At 46.1% G+C, this 20,000-nt stretch overlaps 3 protein-coding genes across 4 annotated transcripts in view; all 3 read right to left on the reverse strand.

The window, feature by feature from the left end:
• LOC142894076 (ephrin type-B receptor 4b-like) overlaps window positions 1-5,247 on the reverse strand; it is a 16,951-nt gene extending 11,704 nt beyond the window's left edge. The window contains exons 1-4 of one of the 2 annotated variants that reach the window (XM_076035207.1): window positions 4,625-5,247; window positions 1,000-1,070; window positions 579-721; window positions 128-485 (exon numbers count right to left, since the gene is read on the reverse strand). In XM_076035207.1, coding sequence (XP_075891322.1) covers window positions 128-485; window positions 579-721; window positions 1,000-1,070; window positions 4,625-4,721 — 669 coding nt within the window. In that variant the 5' untranslated portion in view covers window positions 4,722-5,247. The remainder of the gene's footprint in view (window positions 1-127; window positions 486-578; window positions 722-999; window positions 1,071-4,624) is intronic. The other variant, XM_076035208.1, reaches the window with a different exon arrangement.
• A 3,755-nt stretch (window positions 5,248-9,002) lies between these two features.
• Window positions 9,003-12,224, reverse strand: psmb6 (proteasome 20S subunit beta 6). Its single transcript, XM_076035212.1, has 7 exons — window positions 12,068-12,224; window positions 11,601-11,668; window positions 11,296-11,361; window positions 10,448-10,513; window positions 10,216-10,345; window positions 9,315-9,459; window positions 9,003-9,204 (listed from the first exon to the last, which is right to left on the reverse strand). Exons 1-7 carry the CDS (start codon window positions 12,161-12,163, stop codon window positions 9,077-9,079), a joined length of 699 nt encoding a protein of 232 aa, XP_075891327.1. The 5' UTR covers window positions 12,164-12,224; the 3' UTR covers window positions 9,003-9,076.
• A 2,100-nt stretch (window positions 12,225-14,324) lies between these two features.
• Window positions 14,325-19,066, reverse strand: LOC142894090 (7SK snRNA methylphosphate capping enzyme-like). Its single transcript, XM_076035237.1, has 8 exons — window positions 18,622-19,066; window positions 17,743-18,131; window positions 17,379-17,632; window positions 16,437-16,710; window positions 15,693-16,308; window positions 15,395-15,607; window positions 14,788-14,896; window positions 14,325-14,681 (listed from the first exon to the last, which is right to left on the reverse strand). Exons 2-8 carry the CDS (start codon window positions 18,096-18,098, stop codon window positions 14,629-14,631), a joined length of 1,875 nt encoding a protein of 624 aa, XP_075891352.1. The 5' UTR covers window positions 18,099-18,131; window positions 18,622-19,066; the 3' UTR covers window positions 14,325-14,628.
• Window positions 19,067-20,000: the final 934 nt, after the last annotated feature.

Genomic DNA, 20,000 nt, shown 5'->3' on the forward strand with positions numbered 1-20,000 from the left:
GATGGATGGATGGATGGATAGATAGATAGATAGATAGATAGATAGATAGATAGATGGATGGATGGATATGGATTGATGGATGGATGGATGGATGGAGGGATGGATGGAGTGGTGCGCTCGTGCTCACCTGCTCCACCAGCGAGTGGGGGGTGGTCTCAGGGAAGGAGGCGAAGGCTCGACGGAGGGGCGGGCACTTCCTGTAGAAGACGCGCACGGAGAGCAGCGCCATGCAGGCGCCCTGGCTCTGGAAGGCCAGGTAGAGCCCCGCCCGGCTCAGCCGCTCCAGTCGCAGCACCTTGACGTTGGAGTGCTTCTCGCTACCGCTCAGGAAGTCTGCCGCCACCGTGGACGCCTTGACATACGGGGTCTCCATCCAGGGCGGGTGGGCGGCCGTGGCCTCGTCCCGCTCGCTCTGGTAGTAGAAGACGTTGAAGGTCTCTCGGCAGTGGCGCTGGTTGAGCCTGGAGCAGTCCATCATGCTGAACCTTGGCGAGGTGGGTAAGTAGAGGACCGTCATCAGGTCATGTGACACAAAAGACTGGACATACATATCTGTATATGTGGTCATATATGCCAACCAGATCTCCACGTAGAGCGTGGTGGCCAGCCTGCGAGGGATCCAGCGTGTCCGCAGCCAAAAGGAGGCCGGGCTGTCCGGCGTGCAGATCTCATAGGTGCGTACACTGTTGGACTCGTCGTCCAATCCGCTCACTTCGTCCCACTGCACACAAATCCAGACGTTAGCTTACAGCTAATGACGTGCGTGATGGCGCCGCGTGAGTGGCAGCTAGTCACACTTTGTGCTTTTTAGTATTTGTCTTTTTCTTCTCCTAAATATTTGATTTTATTTCTTTTTAATTAATATCATTTTCCTCCTTTTGCACTACATTGTTGGGGCAATTCTGCAAATGTCCCCAATGTGGGATTAATAAAGGGCTTCTATTCTATTCTATTCCAGTTTGCGTGTGTGTGTGTGTGTGTGTGTGTGTGTGTGAATACCCGTGGGTCTTCGGCTGGATGGTTCGTCCACTGTAAATCAGACGTTTCCAGTCTGGTGTTGAGCAGCACCTCTGGGAGACACACGTACAGTCAGTCAGTCAGCAGCTTGTTTCACAGAGGGCTGTTGACGCTCATTCCACTGATGCTTACACTCATAGAAATGTTTATAATGTTTCTAATTTCTGTGTTGATGTTTTTCTCAATAAATGAGAAAAGGAGACAGAAAACTGTTCCCACTCCGCACAACTGTGTGTGTGTGTGTGTGTGTGTGTGTGTGTGTGTGTGTGTGTGTGTGTGTGTGTGTGTGTGTGTGTGTGTGACTATCAAACCACCAATGACGGGAGGAGTAAAGGATCAAATGTCAGGTGTCCTGCTACACCTGAACGCCTCCTCATGTCTCTGAGACACTGCAGGGCTGTGATGTCACGCTGTTGTAATGTTGTAATGTGATCGGAGCTGGCGTTCAACCTCGACACAACGACACAATGTCAGCTAGTCACACACACACACACACACACACACACACACACACAGGCACGCGCAAGCACACACACAGAGTTTATGCTGTATCTACTGATAAGAGTTGGTAATGAGGACACGCTGCATTACTATGACGACTATGGAGGGATGTTTATACAAGACACTCATTCAGTGGGAGGGCGCGCATGAGTGTGCATGTGCGTGCGTGTGTGTGTGTGTGTGCGGTCTCGTGCTGAGACTTGCTCTTAAATAAACCAGAACTTTTGGACACATCTCTCACTTTTCTTCCTGTTTGTTTTTTCTTCCTTTTCCCTCACAGTGCCACTCCACGTGTGTATGGAGGAGCGCGTGTATGTGCATGTCTTCTGTGTGTATGTGTGTGTGTGTGTGTGTGTGTGTGTGTGTGTGTGTGTGTGTGTGTGGGTCTTATTACAGATGCAAACAGTTTGGGTGAAAATACAAACTCTGAGTTTTGTTGTTGGTTGAATTTGAGCAGGACTGAAACCATAAACAACACACACACTCACACACAAACACAGAGAGAGGGACGGTCCCAGTCGTGGACAGAGACGACCTCTGCTGACATTACAGAATGTGTGTGAATACAAACTGAACCGTGCAAGGTGTGTGTGCATGTAAGCACAAGTAAAAGACACCAGTGTCTTGACATGTAGAAGAAATTTTAGCACGTGGAATCAGAAGTTTTTCGGGATTAGCTCAGTTCTGCGTCCCGTTGAAGACATGCTAGTGTGTGCAGACAATGTAACCCTAACCCTAACAACCCCAGCAACTGTGTTGAAGTGTGAACGTGTGAAGGCATGCTAGCATTTGCAGCAAACAGTTTTGCGTACATGCGAATATGATGAAGACATGAGAGCATGTGTGGATGTGTTGAACCCGTGTTGGTGAGTGGAAGCAGGAGGAGAGATGGAGACCAAGCCAGCTGGAGATGCCCACAGCACGAGCAGCACACACAGGAACCAAGGAAGGAACCAATCAGGGCTCAGACTTAACTAAGTAGTGCAGTCGCTACACATTCATCCCATGAGCCAGCAGTGCCCTCTCTGGACAGTCTTTCTCTATGCCAGTGTTTCTCAAAGTGGGTGGCGCGGCCCCCTCTGGGGGGGGCGCAGAGTCACGTCTGGGAGGGGCACAAAACACCAGGCGGGAGGGAGACAGGGCGCCCGGGGGAACTAATGTTTTCACGTCGGAACTTTGTCCACGGCGGAAAAATTAACAAAAAGTGTTCAGTAGGTTGTAGCTAAGAAAAACGCTGCTCATGTAGGAACCCTATGAGGAACCCTGAAACCCTAACCCTAATTCCAGCCTTATCGCTAACCCTAATGCCATGCAAGTCTATGGGGTCCAAAGTCAACTTTGTCCTAGAGACATGGGGCCACTTGCAGGTTCATCGGGATCCCTCAAGACACAGCCACGTCAAATTTGGGGCTTCTAGCCAGCAAGAAAAATGTTCTTTCTCCGAGGTGGGGCGTGACAGAGAAAGTTTGAGAACCACTGCTCTATGCCAACACTATTAACACACTGATTAGCTGCTTTGCTAAGCTTGACTGATGATGCTACCTTCTCTTCCTGATGCTCTCATCCATGACTATGACTTATTGGATTTGGTGCCGTACAGACAGAGTTACTAACTCTTCAGTTCTGGACCAGATAACCAAAACCCGTTGGTACCAGATGGTTCTGGTTCCCTGCTGCAGCGGTGTCTTCTCAAGGTCAGTCCAAGTGTGAAGAAGCAGTTGCAGAGTTACGTGGTGGCCGTCCACTCCCTCCACCCCGACTGCGTGGGCTTCATTTGACAAAAGGCCTTACACTTCAACTCCTCAGCATCTCAAGTCATCTCTTTGTTGATTGGTGCACAGTATCTTATGACTTATGACTTGAGGATTGGCATGGATTTTGTTCTTGGGGGGAACAAGACATTCAAAGAAGAAGATTATTATAACTATATATATATATCAAATAGATGTATTTTATCCTTTTTTTTCAGTTTTTTAAGAATCATTTCAATAAAGAGCTAAATACCATGGGGCTTTTCTTGTAACATTGCTTTTGTCCATTTTCAAGAAACATTAAAGCGCTTGTTTTCTACATAACCCATGATACATTTTTCCCTCCTATGGGGTGGCTCAATAAAAAACTCCAAACCATCTGCTCCTGCTCTGACCCCTCTGTCAAATTTTAGAACACATTGTGCCCACCAGTCAAAAGGTTTGCCCAGGACCAACCTGATATAGGTTGATTATTAATATTAGCGGTAGTGAAGATTAGCTGTTCTAATCCAAAAGCCGACTGCTATCAGGTCACGCTGAAAGGAAAACATTGAATAAATACAAACAACTACAGTGACAATTGGAATAATTTAAACAATGGTCACTGCGTGAGTCATGATCTCACCCTGTGGCCACAGCAGGAGCAGATGTATAGAGTGTTTTGGTCATACGTGATTTGATGATATGTAGAAAACATGTGCTATAATGTCTATTGAAAATGAACAAAAGCAAAGTTACAACAATATATGTGTCTTTGAAGCCCCACCGTATTTAGCTCTTTATTGAAATGACTCTTAAAACACTGGGGGGGGGGGGGGGGGTGTTGTATGGGTGTTGGATGAAACACAGCTGTTTTATAACTTAGTTACTATTAATAACATTTCTTAAAGTTGGGTGGGCTAGATTAAAAAATCTTAACAGGCCGCATATGGCCCCCTAGCCATAGTTTTCCCATGCCTGGTGTAGAGGGGAATTTGATCCACCTGAAGACTGTGACAGATCTGGTTGATGATGAGCGAGCTGCCACTTCCACTGTCCCTGCGGTGACACTGAACATCCCCTCCCGACCCCCCCCCCCGCCCCTCATCTGGAGAAAACACGGCGAGTCCTCAAGAAGCAGGGACCCTCCTGACAACTTCACCCGGAACAACCTTTTGATTGATTACTGCCATCAGTTTCATCATCATTGTCTGGTTTATCTGGTATATCTGGTTTCAATCACTGTCAGGTCTTTATCAAACATCCGGATCAAGCAAATCAGCACATCAATCACCGTCCCTGTCCCCTTTGGGGATGGTGTGGGGGTGGTGGGGGTGGTGGGGGTGGTGAAGGTGAGGGCTCTGAGGATCTCTTACCTTCATCAGCTCCGCAGCGATGGAACAGCAGCAGGAGCAGGAGGAGGAGAGGCTGCGCGCAGGACGCCGCCGAGGACGGGACCCGCCGGCCCTCCATCCCCCCCACCGTGATCAGCCAAGTCCGGAGCTGCTCCCCGACCTGGCCCTGGTCAGGAGGACCTTCGATCGATCATCAGAACATCTGATCCAGACTTACAGATGCAGACGGAGACAAAAGTTCCTCCAAAAAAAAGTTTCAACAGATCAAGAAAAAAAACAGCCGCAGAACCACAACTACCACCACTTCCTCCTCCTCCTCCTCCACCACCTCCTCCTGCTTGGACTCTACTCTTCCATCCACACACTGGTGCTGCTGCTCCTCCTCCTCCCGCCGCTGGGGAACGGGGTGCGGTGGCCTCCGAGGCCGGGCCGGGAGCTCCGCGGGACGGCCTGCAGAGGACAGGAGTGCCGGTGGGACTGCTGGGGGTCGGACAAACGCTCATCCGAACATACGCGCGCACAAAGTCACATTAACAACGACGACAACACGTCTGTGCCCGTGGTTCTCCCAGCGCTCTCTGTGATTCCCGGTTTCACCGCTGTTTTCCAGTTGGACTGGAGGAGAAAAAAGTTGAGAGACAAAAGCAGCGAGAGTCGAGTTTCACCGCTGAACACGCCCACACACTGCTGATTGGCTGTCCGTGGACTGGGGCTGGGCCTGGATACTGTGGAAGAATGTGTCGTTAACTTCCTTGAGTACTGCGGTCCAAAGTTGGCCAAAGCATCCACGTTCTGTACTTAGTTGTAATCAGTAATAGTTATGACTAATGGCAACAAGAAAGTTTATTTTCTACAAACACTGAGCAGCACTGACCCCAAAGTCTAAGATACAATACACTTTTATATTGAACTGCACAACAGCATAGTTCAAATAGCGCCACTTCAAGCAACAACAGCCATAATAAATAAGTTCAAATTTCAACAAAATTTGCATATTTTAACACTTTTAAATATATAATCAATAGGCATGTTCCTCCAGTGTAAGGTATAGATAGAGATACAAACATAAGAGATAGATATTAGTGTACAAATGTAGGGAGTTAACGTGAACACTTTACAAAAAAATATTAAAGTAAAGTATAGTACAGATACAGATAGGAGTGCAGTTTGAAGTGGGTCATGTGACTCCCTCCTCTTCTGCACTGACATTCTTCAATTATTCTTCTGACTTCACTGCTTCCTATGAACAACAATCGCTCTCTATCCTGCCACTGAATTAGAAATGATGAAAGTCAGTCCTCTATTTATTTTTCTGGCAAAGTGGGCCATGAGTCAGTCAGCACCATGCTGCCAATTTACAAGCCGGTTTCACGGCTTGTGTTATTCATGATTTCAGGGATGCCACCGTGCCATTGTCATGTTAAAGAAATGACAACCTGCAACAAAAGCTACATATATGATGCGACTGTAATGAACCCTAGCTTAAAACACAGTGCTGTAAACAGAGGACTAAATATGCCTTCTCCAATGTTCTGGATAGTGTTTTAGTACTCGAGAAGACGGACCACTTTTTTAAGGGTCTCGGTCTCGGACTTTGAGGCATTTTCCCTCGGTCTTGTCTCGGTCTCGGACTGGACAGACTTAAGATTTTTGATCAAGACTGGTTGAGACTCAGGCAACACTGCAATGACAGATCATAAATAATGATAATGAAAGAAAAGGAAGCTTTCGTTTCACATCCTTTCCCCAGAGCCATGCAGAACTTTGAGGTATTTCACAACCACACTGAGTGAGATGAGTGTATATCTAGCGTTGAGCTCAGACAAATTTTTTTCCATGCTTGGCATGCTACCATTTTCAGCTAAATAATTTTTTAATGGTTAAAAATAGCCAATAAAGCAGCAAAATGTGAAAGAAAACTGTTAATGGATACCTTCCTGAAAATTTACCATTTACCAATTTTCCATCTGTGTAGAAGCAAACTAGAATTTAAAAAGATACTCATCATTTGTTCTGTTTTGTTGTAATTTTTCTTTGATACACCCTCTTGGTCTTGTCTCAGTCTCAATACTCTGGAGTCTTGATAATGTCTTGGTCTCGGTTGGTGCCGTCTTGCCTATAACGCTCGTTCCGCAATGTTTCTGATGTTTTCCAGCGTTTGGGGGATTATTTGTCTGCAACTGCAGCACCAAAATGTAGTATGAAAACTAGACAATGTATCTAAAAGACATGATGAAATGTGGCTGGCATGGGATTAGGAGCGTTGTAACTCATCAGAGTCATCAATCAGTAGCAAACACTCAGTTGGACAGTCGGTCTACAATCACAGTCTATATCTCTCTGAGGGGATGTGGGGTGATGTGAGAGGGGACAGGTATCAGGTATCACCCGCCCCCTGCCCTGCCCCCCCCCTCCGCATACACACTCACACAGCAGGAAGGGGTGGGGGTCAGAGATGGATTGTGGGAAAGTGCCACCTGTGTGTCGAACTGAAGAACAACAGGAAGGAAAGAAGAAAGACGTCTAACAAATAGGTGATAGGCCCTGCCCCACCACCACCCCCCCGACCTCCACCCCCCAGCTGATTGTCTCTATGGATACTCAGACACCTGGGACCACCAGAAACGCTACCCCCACAATCTGATGCCAGAACAGCATGCCGGGAACTCAAATTGCGAAAAGTGGTAATTGATTGTCAGAAATCTGGAGGGATAAGGTCGATCATGAGTTTGCAATAAGTTAAGGGATGAATTTCATTAGCCACTTGGCCTGCGGCAGAGGAACGTTTGCAAACTAATCTGTCTGGTAACGGCAACAACAAACAGAATTGTTTCATTTTCTGACTTTGAAAATGCACACGCTGTCAGCTCATTCCACGCTCCAACTTCCAGCCTTCTCAGAAAACAGGAAAACATGGTAATGAGGCGATGACACCAGTTTCACTGTGAAATCCCCTGTGGTCCAACTGCAGCAAACTGGGCTGGCTGCCCTTCACATATCTTAGTGATCCACCACAACAAAGTGACAGACAGACAGACAGACAGACAGACAGACACTGACCTCACACGATTAAACTGAGTCTGTTTGCCTTTGTAACAGGGAACATCTGTGTGTCAGTGAAGGTTCTCAGTCAGTCATCCGGGTCATCTTCCAGTAGGAGGGTTCAGTTGAGGCAACTGTACTTGTTCTTGCCATCTTGAGGACGTTTCACCTCTCATCTGAAAGGCTTCTTCAAAACTGTTCAGAACTGAGGAAGAACATCTATCAAGATGGCAAGAGCAGGTCCAGTTTCCCCAACTGAACCCTTCTACTTTATGGAACCCGTCTACTGCACAAGTCTGTTGGGTGTTGATGCTGCCACTGGCAAGAGGTGAGCAGGATCCTCTAAGCTTGTCAGCATTCTGCTCTGAAGCGAGCTGGATCACAACTGAAGCATCTTGGGTTATCATGAGGACTTGCTCTCTTTTAAGCCTCATATTCAGCAACTTCTCAGAAATTGAAGTTAAATTTGCTTTGTCTTTTTTCCTATTTTATAAATAGGGGCTGCTTTTTATTCAGAGCCCGAAAGAGAAGGAGGATTTATTCTTATTGTCTGTACCTCATGTTCACGCTGAGAAAGGAAACAGGGTTTTCACAGCCATGCTGTTCTTTATGCCTGGAATGTGTTGCAGAATACTTTCAAACTATGGAGTCTGTTCTTATTCGGTGCTTTTAAAGTTTGCTTGAAAGACTTGGGTGCAAGTACATTTGACTGTAGATGCTTTTGATGATGCTTTGAAAATCTAATTGTTTTTTGTCATGCAACTTTGTAAGCGTGTGCTGCCTGTCGTGTAAGAAGTTAACCTCAAGAAGACTTCTCTCTCTAAATAAAATTTAAAAAAATGGTGGTAAAGTGACAGTGTTTAACACAACTATCCTGGTGTGTTGTAATTTGTCTAGAATCAACCAGAATACTGAGAAGATTCTGAAGACATTTCACAGCTGCGATGCCTGTTTACTGTCCAGCAGTACCGATCAGCTGTCCTCTCTCCTTACTGACACTTTAGAGGTAAAACTTTGAGAACTGATCAGTGACACTCCCTCCTGTCCTCTGATGATATCCGCAAATTGTGGGGTCTCCAATAAACCTGACACACAGAATCACCCATTACCTATTTAACGGGTGGCTGTCATTCACGCTAATAAGGTGTTCTCAGTTGATGATGCAGCAGCAGTAACCACCTTTTCCCCACCCAGTGTATCAGAATTGGAGCGTCTCCACCTGGTGGTCACAGTGGGAACAAACTGATGGTCTCAGCCACTGACGTCGCTTCAGGATGAGCAGATGAAACACTTTTCATCCACTTCTGTTTTTGCAAAGCGAAGGCTCTTTTGTTTCAAGAATGACAGGACAAAAAAGTATTTCTGGAAACTTTATTAGCACAAGCACAGGGTGAAATATGTGTGTGTGTGTGTGTGTGTGTGCGCGCGCGATCAGTGTGTGGAGAACCGTGGCAGCTGGTTGCCCAGTAGGACTCGTCTCTCCACGCCCTCTTCAGAGATGCTGGCTAGTCTGATGACGCCCCCGCTGGAGCCATCTCTCTCCATGGCCAAGGACAGGGCTGAGACCAGACAGACAGACAGACAGACAGACAGGTCAGACATGGCTGTTTGATGGCCTCCGACCCCTCCTCCCACCAGTCCCACAATGGCCAGCAGTAGCAGTGTGTACCTGCAGCAGTGAGCTCCAGACATTTCTCTTTGGTCATGCCTGGTTTGTAGTTGGAGTCCATGAAGCCGTAGATGTAGGAGCTGCCACTGCCACCCACTGACACTGGTTGACGCACCATCATTCCACCGATTGGGACTGAGTACACCTGTACACACACACACAAGAGGCATGGGACAAACTGTCTCTCTCAAGACCAATACGTAGAGTATGTGTATTCATTGCATACTCTGTGTACTGTGTGTGTCTATATGTATTCCTCAGAATGTATTCAGATAAATCCCATCTGTATAATTTCAGCCTGTTATATTCAGCACACACTGATGCCGATATGTATTATTTCATACATGCAACTAACGACTATCTTAATAGTCAACAAGTCACCAACTATTTAAACGATTAGTCTCAACAGTCGGTTGCTTTAATTATGAGACAAATGACAAATGTGTGTATATAGATATTTATATATATACCGCCATATACTGTATATACATATCTACCGCTACGCTCGGTAGAGACGCAATTGTGCATATGCGACTCTCGGCAGAGACTGTAAAGAAGTGAGATGGCTCACTCCACTGGGAAAAAATGGAATTATTTGTCGACTATTTTCACAATTGATTTTTGCCGACAACTTCGACGAATCGCTGCAGCCCTATTTCATACCTGAACTTTATAGCAATTATTCATTTGCAACATGTTTAATGTTTGAACTGCTCCTCAGTTCTTGTCCTCAAACTGCCCCTTGAGCTGAAGGGGATGCACTGGTCTTCTACAACTTCCACAGAATGTTCTGTGGGTGGGATGGGTGCCTTTAAGACTCCAAAATAAATGCTAGCAAACTAGACTTCCATTGTTCTGCCACAACAGTGTGTGTGTGTGTGTGTGTACTCTGCAGTAGTACCTGTCCCCCTCTGCGACGGTCCCACCCTGCCACCAGGATGCCCGCCATGAGCTCCTCCCTGTAGCGGTAACAGCTTGCCTTGAACAGATTGGCAGCCGTCTCCACCAGCGGGGGCTCGTCGAGCTCAATGCTGGGGGCGGGGCCACACATATTAGTGAACACTGGCAAGAAGGAACTGAGGCTGACAGAGTGTGTGTGTGTGTGTGTGTGTGTGTGTGTGTGTGTGTGTTACCTGTGGAAGCCCAGCTGGTAGGTGACCACGTCAGCGATGGCCTGGGTGTCGGCAGCAGATCCAGATCTACAACAATCACACGGAAACCTCGTCACTGGGGCAGACCTGTTGGTTCTTCATCTTCCTTCGGGTTCCACCACATCACACTCCTCCTCCTGGAAGCCTCACACACTTTCACCAACAGATTCTATGGCTCGCTAACTATCCGCACCAAAAAGTGCTCCTCACTCCATACATTTGAATACACACATCTGTACTTTCTACCCCTTACGTTTGGAAAAATGCTTGTTACTTTTGGATTTAAAAGCCTTTCACTTACTTACGATTGTAGTTGTTGTTGCTCGAAGTGGAGCTATTTGAACTACGCTGTTGTGTTGCTAAATATAAAACTGGATCATACTTCAGAGGAAGATTATTTCAGAGTTCCTCGACTTTAGGGTCACCGTTTAGTACATTTTCAGTAAGGAGAACAATACACGCATAGAAAATAGCATTGCTTATTGTTATTAAAAGTGCATCCAATAATGGCTCACTGGTCATTAGATTCCTGATCACTGTTTGGTCAGGCTGCAGTTGAAAAAGAAAAATATATGCAGTATTGAGAGTAACAAAGCTGTTGAAAATGATCTAGATGCTCATCGACTGGTCAGTTCAGTCAATATTCTTCTGTCAGAACCTTTTTAGTTTTCCAAAGTAATCAATGAATGTATTATTTCAATAAAGATTAAAAAAAAAAAAAAAAAAGAGAGACATTTTTACCTGGTTACAGTTCATATTCTGGTAAAGGGAAGTGAGTACTTTGAACTAAAGCCAATGTTGAGATGTTTCTAATGAAAGAGCACACTGACCTGCAGCAAAAGATCTTGTCGTGGATGGGAGTCAGTTTGTCCGTCACTCTGTTGGCGATGTAGGCTCTAAAAGACACGCACACAGCAGATAAAGTCTACAGTGGGTCTATGGGTCACTTCAACACAACTGTGCAAAGATCCAGGAGCCCCCTGGATTCATTCACAATGAGTTCATTAAGGTACACAACCATATATTCAATGTTCACATGATCAGTGTTCCAAAGTGACCGGTGGACTCAATCTGCTGAAGTGGCGGCTTGGAAGTGCTACCAGTTTACACGCTGCCACGAAGACGTTGTTCTCACCCAGTTGTTGTCCTAGAGTCGGCGCCGAGCACCACTCCTCCGTCATACTCTACAGCCATGATGGTAGTCTGACGGGGTGACAGATAGAGATGCAGATGCAAGCAGGTGAGAGGATGAAGTGGTAAAGGGACAGACACAAGGATCAGTCATTGAATGACTCATTTGGTTGTGGATCGATGGCAGTGTGAAGAAAACTGCTGCTCAAAACTGCTGCTCCTATCTGCTTCCAGTGCTCACAGGACTTTCTTATCACCAAGGCCTTTCATATTAATCGACTCTTCAATGGCTTTTTTTTTCTCCTTCTCTGCTCAGAACTCGAATCCAGACTTGGATTACGCTAATGTTAGCCGCCACTAGCTCACAAAGAAGTGCTGTCTCATTTAGCCTCCATCAGTCGCCTTTACAGCCCTTCATAGGGACGAAGTCGTATCCTGTCCGGTCCGGATCCACACTTCACCCGTACTCACCCCGGTGCTGACTTCCTGTCGGGTCCATTCCGGAACCAAGTCGTTTTGAGAGGAAATATTCTGTACCAAGTTCGGCATCATTGTTGCTGCCGCCATCTTGTTTTCTCCTGAGCTTCTTTTTACTTCTTCGTAAATTGCGGCTTGCTTGGTAGCGAACGCACAAGCGCAACACTGCACCCTACAGGTACAGAGGATAATTCAGAGTTACGCTTTTTAAAATTCAGTTGACATGTTTAGAATTAACAATTTGCAACATCTTCATTTTATTCAGAGAACCACATCCACAGGATGTATTGAAATTGTGGACTGAGAAGTGCAAAACACCTGCAAAAGAGAAAACAACCGCAAATCAGAAAACACACCACATCAACCAAAACGGAAGTGAAACCAGACATGCTCTCCCTCTCTACGCTGCCGGTGTCTTGCCAAGGCAGTTATCCCCAATAGAATTTGTATCCCTTGGTCGTTTATTAGTTTAATCAACGACACCATGCTACGGACAAATTAGACATTTATTAAGAATGTTTTTATTCCGCTATATCGGACGTGTTGTTGAAGTGTATGTTAGTTTTTCAATGACGTTACGCTACGGACACATTAGACAGTTACCCAGTATGTTTTTATTCCGCTGTCTTCTACGTGGTGTATTAGGCTATTCAGTGCACTGCCTTGGCAATGTCGTGTCTATTTCCTCCTACGATTTGACAATGTTGTACCACGTAGGCTAGACGTCTAGTTACACTGTAAAATTACCATCAAAAATAGTGTTGTAAATGATTCTGAATTTCCTCTCCAAAAATAATCATAAACATTTTCATCATATACCGTTTTGTATTTATTGTGTTTTTCACTGCACAAAACCATACAGGTACTTAGACCAGGTCATGTCTAGTCACACTGGTGAATATGGAGAAGATTCTTCTCTCCTACATGAAGTTACAAGGGGGATACTTATTATATCAGAGTGTACGGAAGGGCTGCCGTAAATTGTATCCCCCAACACTCTGATATAATAAGTATCCCCCCTGTAATTGTAACAGTGCACTGAATAGCCTAATATAATCTACGACACCACGTAGGGGACAGCGGAATAAAAACATTCTGGATAACTGTATAACTAGTCCGTAGCAATGTTGTCGTTGATTAAACTAATCAACGGCCAGGGGATACAATTCCAGCGTAGACGGGAGCGCACGTTTAGTTCCGGGGCAAAGGTATCATTTCGTTTTGGTTGATGTATTGTGTTTTGTGATTTGCGGTTGTGTTTTGCACTTCCCGGCCACCGTAGTTTGTTATAGAATCACAGAGTGCCAAAACACTTGTGTATACATACAATCAATCGACAAGTGTAGAATTAATAAGTTGCAACATCTATGATGTATTCAGAGAACCACATAATATAATGAAATTGTGGACTACAAATTGTGTGTATGCTATAGAATCAAACATATATATATATAAATGAGTCTGTTCAAACATTTCTTTCTATAATCAAATATAACTCTGTCACGTTCATTTTAATTATGCCACTCCTGTGATTCCATAGTATGTGTGAGTACTAGTACAAATAAATGCTTTTCTTTCTCTGGGGCCCTGCAAAACCTGCTGACCTGTCCTTGGTGTACCCTGCCCATACCTGAAGATGCCTGGGATAAGTAAAAGTTCAAGATAAACACAAAACTGCTACCAATAAATGCATCATGGTGAAACATACATAATGAAATACGGCATTGACATTAAAACAATGGCTGTGGCCGTGCTTATTGAGACTTTGCTTGCAGACAAATAGCATTCATTCAACACTATGATTTGTCCAGGCAATCAGGCCACAGAAGGCGTGTTAACTTGTAAACCATGTATTAGCAAAAATATGAGTATGGATGTAAAGCATTCAGCTGAATCCTCAACACAATCATTGTTGCTTTTTCTGATGAATGGCAAATCACAGAAACTAACAGAAACTCTAATCATTAACTTGACTTCAGTAAAAATAAAAGACAACGGTCACTGGAACTGATAGACAAATGAGTTAATGGAAAAGACACAGTTGCATCTTTGATCAAGAGGTTCATACATTTGCTTCAATGACGTTAGAGCTGGACGATAGCTTGTAAGATGAGCTGCCAGTGGTGGTCTTGCTTTGGTTCACATCATGTTTTTGAACTACACAGGAGTTAATATGTGACAGCTGAAAGTATGATGGAGAACCTGAACAGCGTGACAGAAAAGCTAAAAGATGACAGTTCCAGATCAGCGGTTTCATACTCAAAAACTTTTATTTTACAGTCAAATAATCCAATCGTATTTTGAAAAACTGCTCATTTGGGGTCACTCATGAGTTCAAGACCAGACGTCGCATGAGGTGTAGACATTCACAGTGAAGCCTGATTGGTTGTACAGTTCTCCACGATGTCATGACACTTCCCACGCTTGCAAATCAATAATGTGTAAGTTGACTGTAGGCACAGGAAGCAGTCGACTCCCTTTTCTCTTGCACTCAGCATACACAGTGGCAAAGCAAAGTCTCATTTCCGGTCATGAACACTCTGCTTCCTGTTGGATCACTTCTTCTGGGCAGGGCCTTTGTGGAACATGTAGATGGGCCGGTGGTTACCTGAGGGGAAAAAACAAAAATATTTGTCAGCACGGGCTGGCTGATCATTCATGCCCGTGTCCGTCTACCTACCAGTCTTAGTATGTGGGTACGTGTGTTTGCGTACCTGTGTGTGTGAGCATCCTGTAGGAGCTGAATCCAACACTGTTCGTCAGGTAGGAGGTAAACTTTTCAGGCCTCAGTCTGATTGTCCTGTAGTGCCGATAGGTCGCCTCCTGAAACAACAGGACACCGTCTCCAATGTGTGAGCAACACATAATAACACAAGTCGCAAACACACTGCTGCTTGATGCACTTTCTGTGGTGCCTACAGAATGAAAAACAAATCTAATTGTGCTTTGCATGATACCATTGAGTTCCTATTTCAGAGTTCTTGACCAGAAGTGAACCATCAAACTGGGACAAGAGGAAGCCGTTGAAATTCAATATGCCAGGCCTGAGTGCTGAGTGAAAGTACTACACTATGCCGTTTATTAGCCAACAGTTGTGAGCACTGTGCAACATCTACTTGTAAATATATTTGTTTGTTTGTTTTGCTTTTATGACATGGGCTTGTTTATGCTGCTCATGATAATGATGGATGCATGTATCTCACTTTACCAACTAGCTTTCAATTTCTTACAGGGGACCAAGTTTAAAAAAAAAAGGTTCAGAATTAAATTTCTGGCCCACTCCCACTGTAAATGGAATGCACCATCTATGTCTGTGCGTACCGAGGCCCTCTTGCTGTGGCTGTAGCGTCTCCACGGCTGCGGCTCCAAGATGAACAATCCGCCCGGCGACAGGCTCCGATAGGCTCGTCTGAACAGTCTGACCACGCCCGCGTCACCTGACTGCAGCTGCACCCACTTGGTCACGCCCAGGCACATGACCACGTCGTAGCGGCCCTGGCCGGGCCACTGCTCCTGAGGCGTCACGTAGTTGCCCTGTGAGGAAGAGTCGGGTTAGCTCAGCGACCAGTGGTGGAGTGCACGACTCGGGTCAGTGTTTCGATTGGAGGCCAGTGCTCACCTGGATGAAGGTGATGTTGCTGGGGAACCTGGATGATGATGATGATGATGATGATGATGATGAGAGGAGCAGCGGAGGGGCACAGAGAGGACCTCGGCTCACTCGAAACGACATTGGAAGGGACAGGAGAGTCCGCTGGAGCTCCTGCAGCATTGCGTCCTCCTTTACCACCTCCTCCTCCACCACCACCACCCCCTCCTCCTGCTTCTGCTGCTCTTCTATTCTATCTTCATCCTTCACTTCTACCCCATTGCTACCCCTCCTCTCCTTCACAACAAAGTCATGCGACAGGAAGTGTCTGATGTTCTGTCTTGCCGCACGGACCAACTGTTCATCTAGCTCCACCCCCAGGATGTGGGTGGGCTCAAATCTCCGGGCGATAGCCAACGCCACGTGTCCGGTGCCGCTGCCTATATCCAGCACCTTCTTGTCTCGGAACCAATCAGCATCCAGGAAGCTCAGTCGGTGGTCCTCCTCGGCCCCCACCCACCCCTCCCACTTGTCTCCATAGAAACCTTGGTAGCCATAGTAGCGGTTGTGGTTGCCGTACTGGTAGCGGTGTTTGTCTTTGCTCCTCTGACGCCGCCGTCCTGCACATGGATGTTGTCCTCCACACCTGCAAGGGAGCAGAGGTCAGAGGTCAGGCGACCAGTCAACCCTTCACCCAAAGAATCCACAGGTGGCATGGTAGGAGCCCACGAGCGTCACGCCGCTGACGCACCGGCCGTGTGCTGCTTAACCCACCTGCTGTCTTTAGCCCCTCCTATAAGAGGGGTCTGAAACTTGGTCGGCTGAGTCGCGGACCTCGTCGTTTCCGCAGACCTCACGGAGGTGGTGCGACGCCGGCGCCGCTGCCGACCATCTCGCTGGCTGCCGGTCTTTTGGCCTGGAGGGGGATGGGTGTGCCTCCTGGGTAAGATAGGGGGAGGGGCGATATCCTCTCGACAGGTGATGGCTGTGTTGAGTTCACAGGGGAGAGGAGAAGCTGGAACACTGCCTTCTGTGGTCAATGACGGAACTGCAGTGAGGAGAGAATGCAATTTACAATTAAAAAAAAACAAAACAACAGATGTCATATGGGTCAGAGACAAGTTATAGATTCATTCTGGATTTACCAGTCACTTCTGACTGTACTAAACCAGTCCTTAGACCTGCGGTGTCAAACTCAAACTTGAACAAAGTCGCAGGCCAACTTTGAATGTATTGAAAAAAATCTTCCACGAGTTATAACAGTGAACCTTTTCATATGGACCCAAACAAGTTTAGTTTCAACCTGAATATGGAACAGGCAAAGCTTAATACTATACAATAAACAACTTAATATTGCAAACATGCAAAATCAAATTTCAAATTAAAGAAACTCATCTAAATAAATAAAGTATGAATAAAAATGTTATGCCTTTTTTCATTAGCAGCCTCCTCACTAAAATTTCAATAGTAACCTTTTTTCACAGGCGAACAACAGATTTAAAAATAAAATATGTCCTGTTCTGATTGACATGCCAGAATATCAGCAGAGCATTCCAGGATTTGTAGTATTAGCAGTACATGTGCTGTATAATAGCAGTGGGCCAGCTCTAGTAGTGATTTAGTATTGCCTCACATATCAGAATCATATATTGGAATATTTTCACTCTATGGAATTGTCACAGGTTACCTCCAGAGTGCAATATCTGTCAGCCTCACCTGTCAGTGCTGCTGTGGAGGGAAACAGTCGGGCCTGCATCACATCCCTGTCTCCAACCCCTCCGTGGTGCCTGTGGCGGTGCCTCTTCCTGGACTTCAGAGGGGACAGCAGCACTCCATCGCCCCCCCTGCCATCCTCATTGCCACCCTTCAGATTGAGGGGGTCAGTGATGTCACGAGGAAAGAGAATCTCCACAGGGTCTCCACCTCGGGAAGGCAGCGGCGAGCTCTGAGGCGTCTCCTGATTGGTGGCCCTGAGGATGAAAAGTGCGACAAAAGGTTCAAAAGTCGTGACGCTGCATTTGGGGGTATTTTTCTGGAGAGCTCGTTCTGCTGTCACGACACGAGGTTCTTCGGAACTTACTTGTTCACATCCTCATCCAGTAGGGAGTTGAGGTTTAAGGGGTCGAAGATGTTTCCACCCATCAAGAAGTGACTGGGGAGCGAAGGCTCTGATTGGCTGTCACTGTTAGTACGCCGACGGCGCTTGGCCTGCGCCTTCAAACCGGCCCCCATGGAGTATCGCCTCTTGGCGACCCGCTGAGTGGGCGGAGCGGCTGGGTTGACTGGCAGCTTGGTCTTCCTGTGCAGCTGAAGTGCATTTTTAGAATGAAGAGGGCGGGACTTGGCGAGCTGCGGCTGCTCCGGTAGTCTGACAGTGGCGGGGAAGCTCGGGCTGAGCTTGTGAGGGAGCACTGACTCACTGTCCAAAGACATCATTGTTACCCTAGTCAGTCAGCCAATCACAATCACCTGAAAGACAGAAGTCGGGTCAGACTGTCCAGTCAAAAACAGACAGAGCATCAACAACTTATCATGAACACGATCAATCGATTCATGAGGGAAAATCAGGCAATGAACTCTAATGAAGCACAACTAAAACTGCGTTAATATGTGGAAAATAAGTACAATGACAATGATAGTGGTCATGACAATAGCATACTAACGCCAGTAGCTGGGTGATCTAGTCGAATTCGTTTAGCCTTAATAGACTCAGTCCACTTGTTGACGTTTACAGTAGCAGAGGGTACAACACATCAATCAACAATTGCTGAGAACTTGTTAGACACCAGCGAATGTGAACCGATGTCGAGTAGAAACTGGGGAGATCAGCGATTGATTAAACTGCACGTGTTCAGTAACATTGTGTATATCCTGTGCATATCCACGCTGAATGACTTCAATGACAAATCCTCCATCTCTAGGAGTTATCAATAACTCATCAATAATCCCTTCTACTCACTGTGTTCAGCTGGCTGCTGCTGTTGTCGTCCGCCTTACTGCGTTTCTTTACTCCGTTGCTTTAAAAATCCGTCAAACTCCGTCTTCAGCGCCCCATCAACCACCGCGGGTCCTCATTCATAATTAAGACTTAACTCACTGCGTTATAGCAGTAGCTTCTGTAACTAGCCACATCCGGTTGTAAACAGGAAGTCGCTAGCCCGAAGCTAACACACCCCCTATCTTTTTTTCCCCTTTTTTTTTCAGAAGTATACAAACACTGTCGGGGACGCGCTCAGTGCACGAAAACGACCGTCCTCTTGCATATGTGCTCAGAGATCAGTTTGCGTCCGCGGATCGAAAAGCCATTAGTCAACATGTATGTAGTCCGACTTGCTCTGCCAAACTACTGCGAGCTATCTTGCCGTGGTGACTAGTGGTATCGCCAGGTCTTGTCTCTGCCTCGGCCGTAAGCCCGCCTATTTATAGGCCAGCTGTAGGACCACGTGAGTGTCAGTAGAACGCACCTATCGCGTGCCAGTCGAGCGCCCACCCATCCGTGCTTTCGGCTAATGAGATGGACGCTAGAACCAAACGGCGGTGTGGTTGGATACGGACAAGGGCGGGGAGCGTTATACTCAAAAGAGATATGCGTCCTGATGTTTGCCTGATTAAAAACAGCAACACAGCAGATTTAAGCGTCGTCTTTCTCTCTCTCTCTCTCTCTCTCTCTCTCTCTCTCTCTCTCTCTCTCTCTCTCTCTCTCTCTCTCTCTCTCTCTCTCTCTCTCTTTTTAAATCAGTTATATTTTGTAGGCCCTTAACATTATATTAACATATCAAGGAGAAACAGAACAGAGTGGAATCCCGAAATGTTTAAGTGCATTTTAGCACCCCAGACTGTGTAAACTTTTCCTGACAAAGATTTTGCAGCTTTATTTCATAAAGTAGCAGCAAATCCCAGAGAACCCCTGTCTACCATATGGAATAAATTGTTGAAAGCATTCATAAATCACTACGTAGCTGCCTTTTTGAAATAATAATAATTAAAAAAAAATGGCTAGTTGGAGGACTCAAAAGGTGAATTTAGGAAGAAGTGATGTTGTGAAGGCTGGGAGAGGTCTGACTGGAGGGTCTGTAAGCTGATCCTGATGAAAGAGTGATCCAATCACCATGATGTGACAGCTGGAGGGGGCTGGCTCTGACCGGGTCAGGACTGCATTACCCAGCATGCCAAAGTGTGTTGGTAAAATCCCTAAAGAGGATTTGATGTGGATCAGAGGGACGACATGCCGCTGAAGAGAGAAGGTGAGACATTTGTATTGATGACAGTTTTGTGACAGCACATACTCAAGTATGTGCAAAGAGTGTGAGTGTGTGACCTTTATTTGGCTGGAGTTGG

The sequence above is a fragment of the Nelusetta ayraudi genome, unplaced genomic scaffold (assembly GCF_046127955.1).
Source record: "Nelusetta ayraudi isolate G7.1 ecotype Tasmania unplaced genomic scaffold, CSIRO-AGI_Nayr_v1 ptg000042l, whole genome shotgun sequence".
In the NCBI taxonomy this organism is placed as follows: Eukaryota; Metazoa; Chordata; class Actinopteri; order Tetraodontiformes; family Monacanthidae; genus Nelusetta; species Nelusetta ayraudi.

What these genes read in the sequence shown, in the direction of transcription:
- psmb6 (XM_076035212.1), bottom strand. Translation starts at nt 12,163, where the DNA reads ATGGCGGCAGCAACAATGATGCCGAACTTGGTACAGAATATTTCCTCT. An exon ending in GACAGGAAGTCAGCACCGGG is followed by an intron (nt 11,669 to 12,067) that starts GTGAGTACGGGT and finishes TCACCCCGTCAG; the next exon opens with ACTACCATCATGGCTGTAGA. An exon ending in TACCAGCTGGGCTTCCACAG is followed by an intron (nt 10,346 to 10,447) that starts GTAACACACACA and finishes CCCCGCCCCCAG; the next exon opens with CATTGAGCTCGACGAGCCCC.
- LOC142894090 (XM_076035237.1), bottom strand. Translation starts at nt 18,098, where the DNA reads ATGATGTCTTTGGACAGTGAGTCAGTGCTCCCTCACAAGCTCAGCCCG. An exon ending in GGAGGGGCTAAAGACAGCAG is followed by an intron (nt 16,309 to 16,436) that starts GTGGGTTAAGCA and finishes GCTCCCTTGCAG; the next exon opens with GTGTGGAGGACAACATCCAT. An exon ending in GCCACAGCAAGAGGGCCTCG is followed by an intron (nt 14,897 to 15,394) that starts GTACGCACAGAC and finishes CTGTTGTTTCAG; the next exon opens with GAGGCGACCTATCGGCACTA.